Genomic DNA, 13,884 nt, shown 5'->3' on the forward strand with positions numbered 1-13,884 from the left:
AAATTTGCATCTTAATTTTGCAATGAAAACGTATTTAACAGTAGACAGGGTGGACATATCTTGTGGTTTATGCTTCAAATAATGGCCCATAATTATCTAAAAAAATGTGTGGGAGTTCAGCTAATATGTTTCTATAGTACTTGAGTGTCTACTATTTATGACATGACATAAAGCGAATGGGAAATTAAAACCAACATTTTGAGTATCGTGAGGGTTGAAAGGCACTCTATGGTCATATTGACCCTAAAGTCACATTTTTATTTATTTTTATATATAATATGTAAATAAATGTGTGTGTGTATATATATATATATACACACACACACACTTTTATGTATTCATATTATTTAGTTATATATTTATAATAATTATGTATCCATAATTTTTCATAGAAATGTAATATATAAAATTAAAATATTTATTTTATTACATATATATATATATATTACATATATGATTTATTTATTAATATTAATTTTTTTTAAATATATCTATTCAAGTCATCTGGTGAAAAATGTATCTTAGCATATACGTAAAATACAAAATAACACAATCTCAGTTTTTTCCAATTTCATGCAGCCCTAATCTAAGTCCTTATCAATGAAAAGATACCTGTAAAATCATAAAACAAAAAAGTAAGCATGACTGATATGAGAAAAAATTTATTTAAATAAAATTGCTGTTCATTTGAAAGGGAACCAGACACACGGGATTCAACCAGGTGAGATTTATACATATACATGGAGTGTGTCTGAGGAAGATACACCAACGGACAGTGACCCCAGATGTCTGACCAGGATGTACCACAGTGCAGTGGACACTCCACGAGACATTGCTTCTGGTCTTGTGGGTCCTCTTCTCATCTGTAAGAGCCAGTCCCTCAACAAAAAGAATGTCCAGGTAACTGCTTTTCATTTGCAATATACAGTAATAGGCCACTGAATCAGAGTCAAATGACTCAAATGGTTGAAATGAAACTAATGAATCATTTCTATACAATATCACTGTTTAAGGCACTGAAACACCTTCTATTGGAAGGCTGTTCCAAACCGTAGGCAGCAAAGTAATTGTGCCTTATATGCTACCTTTTCTGCACAAAATATAGGGCAGCATTTTATGTTTCTTCACAGATAAGGCAAAACTGAGGAAAATGAAATCCAGCGCAGAAATGATAAATACAGCTACATGGATCTATTTTGATTTGGATTACTGAATTAAAAATGCATCTATTACTGTTATTTCACACATCTATAATTGCTATTTCAACCAATATTTGAGTGGTATATGCATTTTTTGTGCTTAAAGTTTCACAATCTTAGCTTAGTGACAAGCCAACATCAAAATGCGAGTAACACTTAATGGAGTTGCCACTTTTGTAGAGTGTTCTGAATAACTAAATTATGAAGTTTGACTGTATGATGGTTAACATGCTGCCTAAATAGCAAAGCAGCTCACTTAGTTTTGGATACTGAAAGCATTTCTCTTTTTTAGCTGAAAGCAGACAAAGAACAGCATGCCATGTTTACTGTTTTTGATGAGAACAAGAGCTGGTACCATGATGAGAACATTAACACATACTGCAGTGACCCCAAAAGAGTTAAAAGAGATGATCCAGAGTTTTATAAATCCAACGTTATGCACAGTGAGTGATTTTCTGATATTTATCATATTAGTGTTGTTGATTCATATTTGGTACATGTATTTATTGCATCAACTTTTACAGCAATCAATGGCTATGTATATGAAAGTGGCCAAGAATTGGGATTTTGTAATGGTGAAATCGTGACTTGGCATGTGTCAAATGTTGGTGAACAAGATTACATCCAGACTGCTACTTTTTATGGCCATACATTTGAGCTAAAAAACAGAGAACAGGATTTGCTCAGTCTATTTCCCATGACTGGTGAAACTATCACTATGAACATGCTTAATATAGGTGAGTTTCCAAAGGATTTAATTCAATTTTAAGACATTGTCACTGACTATACAAAGAAATACATATAACAAAAACTATGAATTTAAACTCAACATTCTTCACTTTATAGGTATTTGGCTTTTAGCATCACTGAACTCTCACGATTCCACTAAAGGGATGAGGGTAAAATTCAAGGACCTTGAATGCTTCAGAGATTACGTTATGGAATATGATTATGAACCAGAAAAATTCACTGTATGGAAACCTGTGTCCATCAGTGATATTAAAAAAGAGGAACCAAAACAAATAAACCCTATCATGGTTGACGAGGACACCGAAATTTATGCAGAAGAATTTGGTTTGAGGACGTTCAAAAACTTTAAAGATGACGTTGAGTTAATTGACTTTTCGATACTAGACATTGACGATGGTTTATTGCCGACTATTGAGACAAAAAGCCCAGCCTCAAGTGACGAGTTGGACAAATCACACAATACTACATTTGGATCTTTCAATCAGATTCATGGTTTATCAGCTGACGAGGCTGGTTTGGACAAGAGACAATCTTCAAATAAAGTCTTGAATGAAAGCACAGAAGAGGCATTGCTAGGGATGGCAAGCATTTTTGATTCCAAACCAGAAGTCATGTCAAACAATGACACGGACAGTATTATCTCACATTTTCCAGTTGTAGAAAGAAAGGTCCGCAATGTACCTACAAAGCCAGTGAATGAAATGGAAAGTGTCTCTACAAATGTTACTCTTATATGTAGCATGTTAAAATAATTTTTATATTTTTCAATTATATTTTAAATATATATGGAGAAAGGGTTACTATATATAATTATATATTTATAATATATAATTTCTTCAGATTAGATAGTTTCAGACTCTTGCACATATTGAACTTGATCAGTGAAATCTTGAGATCTACAATAACATGCTTTCTCATTATGAAACTATAACCGAGTGTATATATATATATATAATCTTTTGTGTTTATGAGTCAGTCGGTGTTTATGTAAGATCATCTGTCTTTAATTTAACATATGGCATATTTCCATATGAGAGATGTTTTGAGAGTTTGTCAGGGTGAAACCAACCACATTTAATAACTACGTTTTTGTATTGTTTTAACAACTATATTCTTTTTTTTTTTTTGCAAAACATGCTCCTGTGTTGCTGGATGGTTGCCAGGGCGTTGCTTTGTGGTTGCTAATGTGTTGTGAGCATTAGAAAACCGCATGAATGAAAAAATAATCTGCTTTGTTTACATGTTAATTCCAGTGAATTGAGGTGTTTTGAAGCGACACACACACGCGCGCATACACACACACACACACACACACAGTTCATCTGAGGAAAACAGCCGCGGTTTCCAGAGAGAGAGAGAGAGAGCCAACAATGATGCTTTTTCTCCATGAAGTTGCACAATGAGGGACCCAGATTTATTCAGATTTATTCGCTACTTTAAGAGAAAACGGATACAGTCGCGTATAAAAGAGCCTCTTTGTGCGTCGTGTTCGGTCAGCCGAGGACAGCAGGTCAAAGGTCAACGCTGTTTGTAGCCAATAAGACGCTGATCTCACACCTCAGAGCGCTGTGACGTCATCGTGACGGGGGCGGAGCCAGATGTGATGTTTGTGATCGCTGGATTCGTTACACGGGACTGTTCATACATATAATACTAAGTAAAATACTGTGTCATTTATGAAATACAAAAATACAAAAATATATATATATATTTTTTAATTTTATGTGATGTTAACTTAAAGGTAATTTTTTAATTTTTATACTTATACAAGTAAAAAATTAAGAGGTAATATTTTATTTAAAATTTCATATATAAAATTTCACTTTTATATTTCTTATTTTATTTATGCAATATGATAATATATAACATACAATTTATTTATTTATTTATATACAAGTAAAAATTATTTATATACCAAAAACGCGTGTATATGAAGTAAAAAATTAAATAAAATATATATGTGAAATTAAAAATATATTATATATTATTATTATTGTTATTATTATTAGGGCTGTCAATTTAACACGTTGACTTAATTAATTAACTATTCAAAAATTACGCAATTAAAATATTTTAACGCAGTTAACGCACTGGCCCCGCCCCCAGGCCTGTACTTCATCTTACATTTAATACAGTTGACAAATATGATGCAGGGCAACAACTCCACACTGAAAGTCTCATATCTCTCATATCTTTTTGTCTTGTATTTATATGATAAGCGATATCACGAGCAGGGAGAGCAGTATCACCCGACTGCCGCTTTTGTCCTGATTTGCACGAGTGCAAATGTGACTTAATACAACAGTTCAGTAAATAAGAAGTTAATATTGTGTTATATTTTAAACAATATGGTGTGTTTTTGTTCAGTTTTGCCAATGAAAACATTACCTTTAAAGCCAAAGCAGAACTGTTGTGCGTCTCCGAGCAACACAGCGGTGTTTAGTTTCTGAATGAATCTGCGTTTCGAACGAATCGTGTGAATCAATGACTCAAAGCCCCATTAAAGAGAGAGACGTTTACTGAATTCCTGAATGAATCAGCCGTTTGAATGAATCGACTTATAAAGACATTTTCTGCCACCTGCTGATAGCTTTAGTTTCTTCTTTAGAGCATAATTTCATTTAAAAAAATAAAATAAATAAAAAACATTAAAGGGTTAGTTCACCAAAAATAAATAAATACATTTTGTCATCATTTACTCAGCCTCTTGTTGTTTCAAACCTGAATGAATTACCGTATTGTCCCGAATATAAGAGGATGTTTTTTTCTTGGAAATACATCTGAATAAACGCGGTCGTCTTATATTCAGGGTCTAGACTTCGACGTGTCAATAATACACCCACAACAATAGGTGGCGCCAAATAAGCATAAAACGAGTGTGTCGTGAAATACGTAATGTAGTGCGTGTTGTAAAGATCGCGAGTGAAAACAAGAGAAGCAGATGCACGAGTCGTGACTGTCACGTTAGTCTGATGGCACCAAACTCTCTGTGATTTTAAAACGTAAGACAGTACCCAGATTTGAAGAATACAGTAAGATTTAACTTCTACTGTTAATAAGATGTTGGTAGGCTACTATTAGATGGATAGCCTAAATGTGCTAATTCAGATGGGCTACCTGTTTTTTTTATGGTATATCAAAAAGTGTATATTTTTTAAATGTGATTGTTGGTACATTTGACCAGTTTTTACCATACTTTCAAAACAAAAATTAAAATAGGAAAAATATGCAATATGACAATAATTGAAGACAAAATGTGTTTTACTGAGAAAAAACAAGATTTGTTTTTTAAAAAGCCTTTTTCCAAAAGGTACGTCGGGATAAAGGGGGGTCGTCTTATAATCAGGGTCGTCTTATATTCGGGACAATACGGTACTTTCTTTTGCACAACATAAAAGAAGGTATTTTGAAGACTGTTGGTAACAAAGCAGTTTTGGTCACCAGTGACTTTCATTGCATGAACAAAAAATACTGAGATGTTTCTCAAATTATCTTCTTGTTCCATTCTTTAAGCCGCTGTAGCCTAAACATTTAACACAATAATAGCTTTAAATTCTTTCTTCTTTTGGGGGTATTTTCACAGCCATATTTACAGCACCCTGTAATAATTAGATTAAAAAAAAAACACTACTTGGCACTACGTTGACACGACCCAGCCCTAATTATTATATATTAATTAATAACAATAAAACAATATTTAAATGTAAAAAGATTACAATTTCATATACATATGAAATAATAGTAGTAAAATATATTATAAATTTAAAAGGTAAAAAAATATCTACATATATAAATATATAAAATAATCAATTTTTTATTTTATATACAAGGAAAAATATTTATATTAAAGGTCTTATTGTAAACAGTCAGTTGGTGAAATTAGCTGAGAATTATTTATTTATTACACCATACATATTATCATATTATACACCTGTATATATAAAGACAGAACAGAAAAGAATAATAATTTAATGTATTATGTATTACAATGTTTCAAGTTATTTATGCTATAATTTAACATATATATATAATTTATATTTATATATATTTATATTTATGTTTTTGTTTGTTATATTTCACCATGCAGGTGACTTTTTATATAAGCAAAGAAAGGAATTATATCAAATGTGTTGATCTTATTGAACATGAGAGAAAAGAGAATGTGTCTTCGTAATCTTTAATCAATATGTGCATCAACTAATGTTTCTGTCTGATGGCAGGAGTGCCTCGAAGTCCGTCAGTTGTGTGAGAATGTGTTTTTGGGAACGGTTCAAACTACGACAGAGGGTGTGTTCATCCACGCTGCTCTTCAGTCAGCATCACGCTCCCACAGAGCTGCAGAAGACGCTTTCTGACTCAGACACTCGTTATATGAAGCAGCTAAACTACAGGCGAGCTTCCCATCAGCTGCGCTGCAAATAGAGAGACACAATTCAGTTTGCACTCAATGCAACTCATTTCTATAACAGATTTGGAAGCGGCAGAATTTGACTGAATGCTTTGCTACAGAAAGGCGTGCGATGTTGCACAGGGAATTAGTGAGGCAGTGATGAAAGAGGGCATTCTGGGACAGAAAACGTCAGTATTGACAGAAGGTTGCCTGGAAAAATTAACTTGTCAATGGCAGTGTTATTTTTTTAAGTGTCAATGTGCTATCGTTAGATTTTATTCATATTTTGAATTAGTTTCTATCTTTGTTTTCCTTTTTAGTTACTAGTTTGTTTTAGTTTGTTACATTTTAGTCATTGTGTTGTGTTTTTATCATTTTTAAAAATATATTTTTATTAATTTTAGTCATTTTAAAAATATATATATATATATGCATATAATTTTTATCAATTATTTTTTCATTAGGGAATTTTGGCAATTTTGTTATTTTTGTCAATTAAAATATGCATATATATTTTAATTAATATATATTAATGTTTTTAATTAGTTTTTTTTAGGTTTTAATTAGGTAATTTTTTGTAATTTTTTTTTTCATTTTCTTTGTTTTTTTGTGTGTAGTTTTTATAATTTTTTATTAATATTTTGAATTAGGTTTTATTTGTATATTTTCTGTTTTTATTTTTAGTTAATTTAGATTTTGTTGTGTTGATGTTTTTTTTTAAATGTCTATATTTTTTATTTATTTATTTTATTCTATATTTTAAATTAGGTTTTATATATATATATGAAATTTTTTATGTTCTGTTTTAATTTTAATTTGAGGAATTTTGTTGCATTTTATTTGTCCATATAGTCTTAATTCATTGTTAATACATTTTTCAAATTCCATTTTTATTTTTAGTAGTTTGCCTGTATAGTTTATTTATTTTTAAAATTAATTTAGTACTTCTGCATAAACTGAATGAGAAGTGTTGCTTTTGCAACTAGCTGAAATAATAGCTGTTATAAAACATTTATATTTTATTCTATATTTTAAATTAGGTTTTATAAGGTTTTATATATATATATGAAATTTTTTATGTTCTGTTTTAATTTTAATTTGAGGAATTTTGTTGCATTTTATTTGTCCATATAGTCTTAATTCATTGTTAATACATTTTTCAAATTCCATTTTTATTTTTAGTAGTTTGCCTGTATAGTTTATTTATTTTTAAAATTAATTTAGTACTTCTGCATAAACTGAATGAGAAGTGTTGCTTTTGCAACTAGCTGAAATAATAGCTGTTATAAAACATTTAATAACTAGCCTTTTTAAAATATTTCGTTTCAGTTAGCGTTATTTTTACGTCAAGCAATGCAAATGTTTTTTTTAATGTTTTTTTTTTTTTAGTTTCAGTTAACGTTAATAACCCAGGCTACAGGAAAAGCTTCACTACTTTAAAAACACAGTGGACTTAGTAGTGTTGCAACCACAACACATGTATTCAGATCATTTGCTGAACTGCTTCTGTCTGTGTCTCAGTCATTCTGACAGACGAGGAGGTGCAGAGGAAGAAGGATCTGATCCTGAAGAGGAAGGAGGAGGAGGCGGCGCGGGAGGCACGGAAACCTCGTCTGAGCGAGGAGCAGATGCAGATCATCAACACACTGGTGGAGGCGCATCACAAGACCTACGATGACTCCTACTCCGACTTCGTCCGATTCAGGGTCAGCCGCTGGCTTCTAACTCCTTCCTAACATCTTCTGCTCACAGAGGCTGCATTTATTTGATCAAAAATACAGAAAAATTGTGAAATATTTTTAGAATTTAAAATATATAAAACACAGAAATATATAAAAGTATATATATTATATATCATGTAAAGTATATATATTTTCAGCATCATTCCTCCAGTCTTCAGTGTCACATGATCTTCAGAAATCAGTATAATATGCTGATCTGCTGCTCGAGAAACATTTCTGATTATTATCAATGTTGAACACAGTCGTGCTGCTCAATATTTTTGTGGAAACTGTGATGCATTTTATTTTTCAGGATTCACAGATGAATAGAAAGTTCAAAAGAACAGCATTTATTTCAAATAGAATAAAAATATTAATAAAAAAAATAAAAAATAAAGGACTGACCCCAAACTTTTGAACCGTAGTGAATGAGCTCAAATCGTTTCAAATCGTTTAAAATATAATAAACATGTTTTCTGCCTTTCTTCTGTTTCACGTGTTTAAATTCTATAACTTAAGGAACAAAAAATCTAAAAAAAAAACAATATATTCAGAAACAATATATATCATAATTGCATAAATCATCAATAGTCATCTAGCTGTATCTGCCAGAATAAATGAAATCTGTTTAATGTGTGATCTGGCTCATGTTCCTTTAGTGTCAACGAGAACCTGACAGTGGTATATTATTATTATTATTTGGAAAGCAGTATTATCAATGTTGAACACAGTCGTGCTGCTCAATATTTTTGTGGAAACTGTGATGCATTTTATTTTTCAGGATTCACAGATGAATAGAAAGTTCAGAAGAACAGCATTTATTTCAAATAGAATAAAAATATTAATTAAAAAAATAAAAAATAAAGGACTGACCCCAAACTTTTGAACCGTAGTGAATGAGCTCAAATCGTTTCAAATCATTTAAAATATAATAAACATGTTTTCTGCCTTTCTTCTGTTTCACGTGTTTAAATTCTATAACTTAAGGAACAAAAAATCTAAAAAAAAAACAATATATTCAGAAACAATATATATCATAATTGCATAAATCATCAATAGTCATCTAGCTGTATCTGCCAGAATAAATGAAATCTGTTTAATGTGTGATCTGGCTCATGTTCCTTTAGTGTCAACGAGAACCTGACAGTGGTATATTATTATTATTATTTGGAAAGCAGTCGTAATCATACTATTGTGATGAAAAGATGCAACTAATTCAGTGATTTTTCATAATTATTCCTGATGAATAAACACTTTTACAACCAATTGTGTTGCTGCTCTTCTGGGCCCGTATTCACAAAACATTATATCTTACCACTAAGAGTTCTCCTAAATAGCAGTAAAAGTTTTTTCTCTTAAAACCTATTCACAGAGCTGCTGAGACAAACTTGTGCTAAGGAATAGAGAGAAGTCTTAAGCTCAGAGTAAGGGGGCGGGGCTTACCTCGTTGCTATGGATGATGTCAGCGTGCTTATTAACTATGCACACAGTGATTGGCTGATAGTCTCTGTCAGGGATTTATTCATAGAAATATTGTAGAGCACAATATTATGTTACCATATTCAAATAAAGGTTTTAAAATAAAAATGTTAATTGCCATATATTCAGCTAATTGTCAGCCTCTATATGTATGCTTCTCGTAAACAATTAGTCAGTATGCATTAGGGCTGCCCTCAACTAAAGATTTTTCTGGTCGACTAGTCGTTGATTTTAAGCATTAGTCGACTATTAGTCGCACTTTTATTAATAAACCATATAAATCATAATAATGAGCCTCAATTGTCTACATAGCCTAATAAGCGCTCAAGCGCACGCAGAAAAGGCTTGCCACAGCGCCCCGGCAAATATAATAATTATGAATGTGTTTGGGAAAAACAGCAAGTACACTGCATTAACGTTTTAATAATTTATTGTTACACTAGTGCTTTCTATTTTCTGTTTAAGAGATGAAGTCGGCGACACTGACTCGTCGTCTCCGCAGTATGCACCTGCATGCATGTTTCATACGGATTACGTAATCGGAGAATATTTGTTTTCTATTTGAATTGGTTCATTTAAAAGTTTCACTCTCTATAGACATATTATTCATGTCTGTAATAAGGCAAGCATACACGGAGTTTCGAAGTGACGCGCTCAAGTTCACAGAGACCGAGACGGCAGAAAGCACATCCAGTTTGCTTTCATTATTTTACAAAAGCGCAACGTTTCGTTGTTATTCTGAGTGCACACAAATACACGTAGAGTCTTTACAGATACAAAAGATGCATTACTCTTATCTGTATGACCAAAAATGACGAAGTATTTTAAGAGCCAATGATCGCACCGGCGCCTCCATCTGTCCTGCTGTAGCCCAAGCACGCTAATGTTCAGCTTCCACACTCCGCACAAACACGTGAACTGCGCACTTTTTTCTAGGCTAACATTAGATTGAGCTGCCATGTAAAGTTGCTACTACATAAATTTTTCAGATCATAAGCCATATTTGAGGTCGATGAATGTTAGGACTTAGGAGAGCATATGGATGTCCTGCCCGATGTACTGTATTACTACAAAGACCAGCCGTTAACGATTTGTCCGTCACGGACTGCGTGATTTCGCCACTTCATGTGGAATTTTTTTTCTGCGATTAATAAAATTTTGGTAATATGCATATAAACAGCCTTTTAATTAGCAGAGTAGAATAATCATGGCTGATAGTGAGACATGCAAACGATAAAAGAAAACCAAACTGGACGCGAGAACAGCTATATATTCAGGATATAATCAAAAATTTGGAGTTGGGATAACCTCCAAACCAAAGCCGATACATTTTTAAAAGCTCATTATCGTCAAATGTTTCTAAAATGTTTATATTTCGAGGTAGATTGCTGGCAACAGCCATTTTAGGATAGTTTAGATTTGATCTTAGTGATTTAGGAGTCCTCTTCACTACTCCTAACGTTTCACAGATTTAGGAGTTAAAACGCTTTGTGAAATACTCTTAGAACACAAATTTAGGAGTCCTAAATTTAGGACTGACACGCCCATTATTTTTAAAGATTTTCTCCTAAATCGGCGAGTTATGAGCTACTTTTAGCCTTAAGATGTTTTGTGAATACGGGCCCTGGACTTTAATGACTCCAACACGTTTTTTTTAAAATATGTATGGAGTTTATTTTCTTTGAATGTGTCTGTAGGTTAATGTAGTTACTAAAGACTCTCCTTTTACAGTTATTTCATTTACGAGCAGAATTCGGGCTCAAGTTCTCCTCGTGAAACCTGAGCTGGAGTTCATGATGAGTGATGTTTTATAAGTGTAATTATTTCTGATGTTTGTTGTGTTCTCTAATGGAGGCTCCGTTCTGAACACATCCTGTGGATTTCCTCTCTAAGAGTTTGTGTAATAGTTTGTAATATCAGATGTTTTGTGTTTAGCCTCCGGTCCGTGAGGGTCCGGTCACCCGCAGCGCCAGTCGAGCCGCGTCTCTTCACTCTCTGTCTGACGCCTCGTCAGATTCATTCAACCATTCACCAGGTAACACACACACTATAATACCCCCTACAAATACAACTCATTATATACATTATAAACACTTTAAAAGAGACAGACGTGTAGATGTTTGTGAAAGATGTTTTCTGTTTTGGAGGAATGTGTTAATACTTTACTATAGTTAGGGGTGGATAATTTTAGGCTATCAGTTGTTTATTATTCATGCAACAATACATATTACTGTTATAGTTTTTATTAATAGCCATTGCTATATTATAGCAAGATTTATGAAAATGTAACTACTGTACTGAATGACATGTCATAGACTTCTTCATGGTTAGTGTTTACGTATTTCATTTCATTCTGTAACCTACTTGTTCATCAGATCTGTGTACTAGTGTTAAATGCTACTGCTTTTGACAGCGTTGATAACGTTTCTGACTGATAATATCATTATATATTTTTTTGCGTTTCCCGAATGTCGTATCCTGTCAGCAATAACCCATCCGTGGGCTTTTTTGTTACTGTCAGTTTAAGTGCCGGCATTGCAGTGTTGCCAGATATTGCTATTAAAACAAAAGAAAAAAATGAAAAAAAAACCGAAATTATTTCAAATCTTTTGCAAATAAGATAAAGATATCGCTGACCCTAAACCAAAACGTTCTACTTTATTATCTTTCTAAAGTGTTAAATTAAGTGAAAAAGACAAGTCCAAAAACGCTTATAATAGCTGGATCTCCACAGGACACCACAGGTAAATAGAGTAAAAATGTAATGATTTCACCATACTTCCTCAGTTGATTAATTACAGTACATTAAGACAATTATAAGTTTGCATTATCTAACTAAATATGCACTGTTGCATACATTTCAAGAAAATAAATCTGAACGTTGGATAAAGCCAGGTTCAAAATTCTTGTTTCATTTTGTTGACATACTAGAGTTAAAGGATTTTATAAGGGGCATTTTAGATTTTGGTTAGGTTCTTTTTATCACTCCATAAATTAGAAAATACTGTCAACAGACAGAAAAAAAATTTTTTTGGAATAAAATGTTATATAAATCAGTGTAAATGATTTATAAACAAACGCCTCAGTAAAAACTTTTAGAATATAGAGAGGAATAAAACTGCTAAGTTTGGTGTAGTTAAGTGCTGCTGAAGTGAAGAAAAATCTCATGGTCCTTTAAAGATATGGATTTTCACCATGTTTTTAGGAATAAAATGTTATATAAATCAATGTGAAAGAAATATGAACAACCCCCTCAGTAAAAACCTTCAGATTATAGAGAGGACTAAAAATGCTAAATTTGGTGTTTGTAAGTGCTGCTGAAATGAAAAAAAAACTTTTAAAAATATGCGTTGTAATTGAAATCTACAGATGCGAATAGATAAAGTGCAATAATAAACTCAAGGTGAGTGATGCATGAACAAACCCTTCATCAAAAACCTTCAGAATATAGAGAGGAATAAAACTGCTAAATTTGGAGTATGTATGTGCTGCTGAAGTGGAGAAAAACACTTTAAAGATAATGTATTGTAATTGAAATCTACAGATGCAAATAGATAAATTGCAATAAAATTTAACGCTTAAATGTGTATTTCAAATTTCATCCTTCAAGTTTGAAGGATATTTTCTATAGAAGCAAAATAGACCAAAATCTCAAAATTTGAGTAGTGCATGAAAAAACTATAGTTTTGCCTGTAGTGTCTTGTCTTTGCTTCTCAAGTAAATATATCTTGATTTAAAAATGTTTAGATATTAGTGCTGTCAAACGATTAATCGCGATTAATCACATCCAAAATAAAAGTTTTTGTTTGCATAATATATGTGTGTACTGTGTCCATTTATTATGTATATATAAATACATACACATACAGTATATATTTCAAAAATATTTACATGTATTTACATGTATATATTTATATTCATATCAATTATATTTTATATAAATATTAGTGCTGCACAACGATTATAAATTTTTTATTGTGATTAATCGCATGATTTTTCTGCGATTAATCGTGATTAATCCCATTATGCACAAAATTCAATAATGAATTCAAAAGTAGTGTATTGCGCACTTTTTCCATTTAAAAGTACTGCTATATGAACAAAGGTGCAATACCATTTGGTTTGCAAACACTTTAAACAAAAAAGTTGCTGAAAACTTGAATGAAAATTTTAAATTTTGTCATGGCATCTAACTTAAGTTTAAATTGAAGTACTACAATTATTAAAACTAAAACTGAAATAAATATAAATTAAAACTAAATACAAAAACTAATAGAAATCACAAAAGTATGCTAAAACTTAAACTAAAATTAAAGTGCCCCTATTATGGGTAATGAAAGGTTCA

The 13,884-nt window shown here is 31.8% G+C and overlaps 1 protein-coding gene across 1 annotated transcript in view; it reads left to right on the forward strand.

The window, feature by feature from the left end:
* The window catches only part of vdra (vitamin D receptor a), a 74,950-nt gene that overhangs the window by 51,442 nt on the left and 9,624 nt on the right, over positions 1 to 13,884 (forward strand). The window contains exons 5-6 of the mRNA XM_016250536.1: positions 7,861 to 8,045; positions 11,475 to 11,574. Coding sequence (XP_016106022.1) covers positions 7,861 to 8,045; positions 11,475 to 11,574 — 285 coding nt within the window. The remainder of the gene's footprint in view (positions 1 to 7,860; positions 8,046 to 11,474; positions 11,575 to 13,884) is intronic.

This window comes from Sinocyclocheilus grahami, unplaced genomic scaffold (genome assembly GCF_001515645.1).
Source record: "Sinocyclocheilus grahami isolate Dianchi unplaced genomic scaffold, SAMN03320097.WGS_v1.1 scaffold993.1, whole genome shotgun sequence".
NCBI lineage: Eukaryota > Metazoa > Chordata > Actinopteri > Cypriniformes > Cyprinidae > Sinocyclocheilus > Sinocyclocheilus grahami.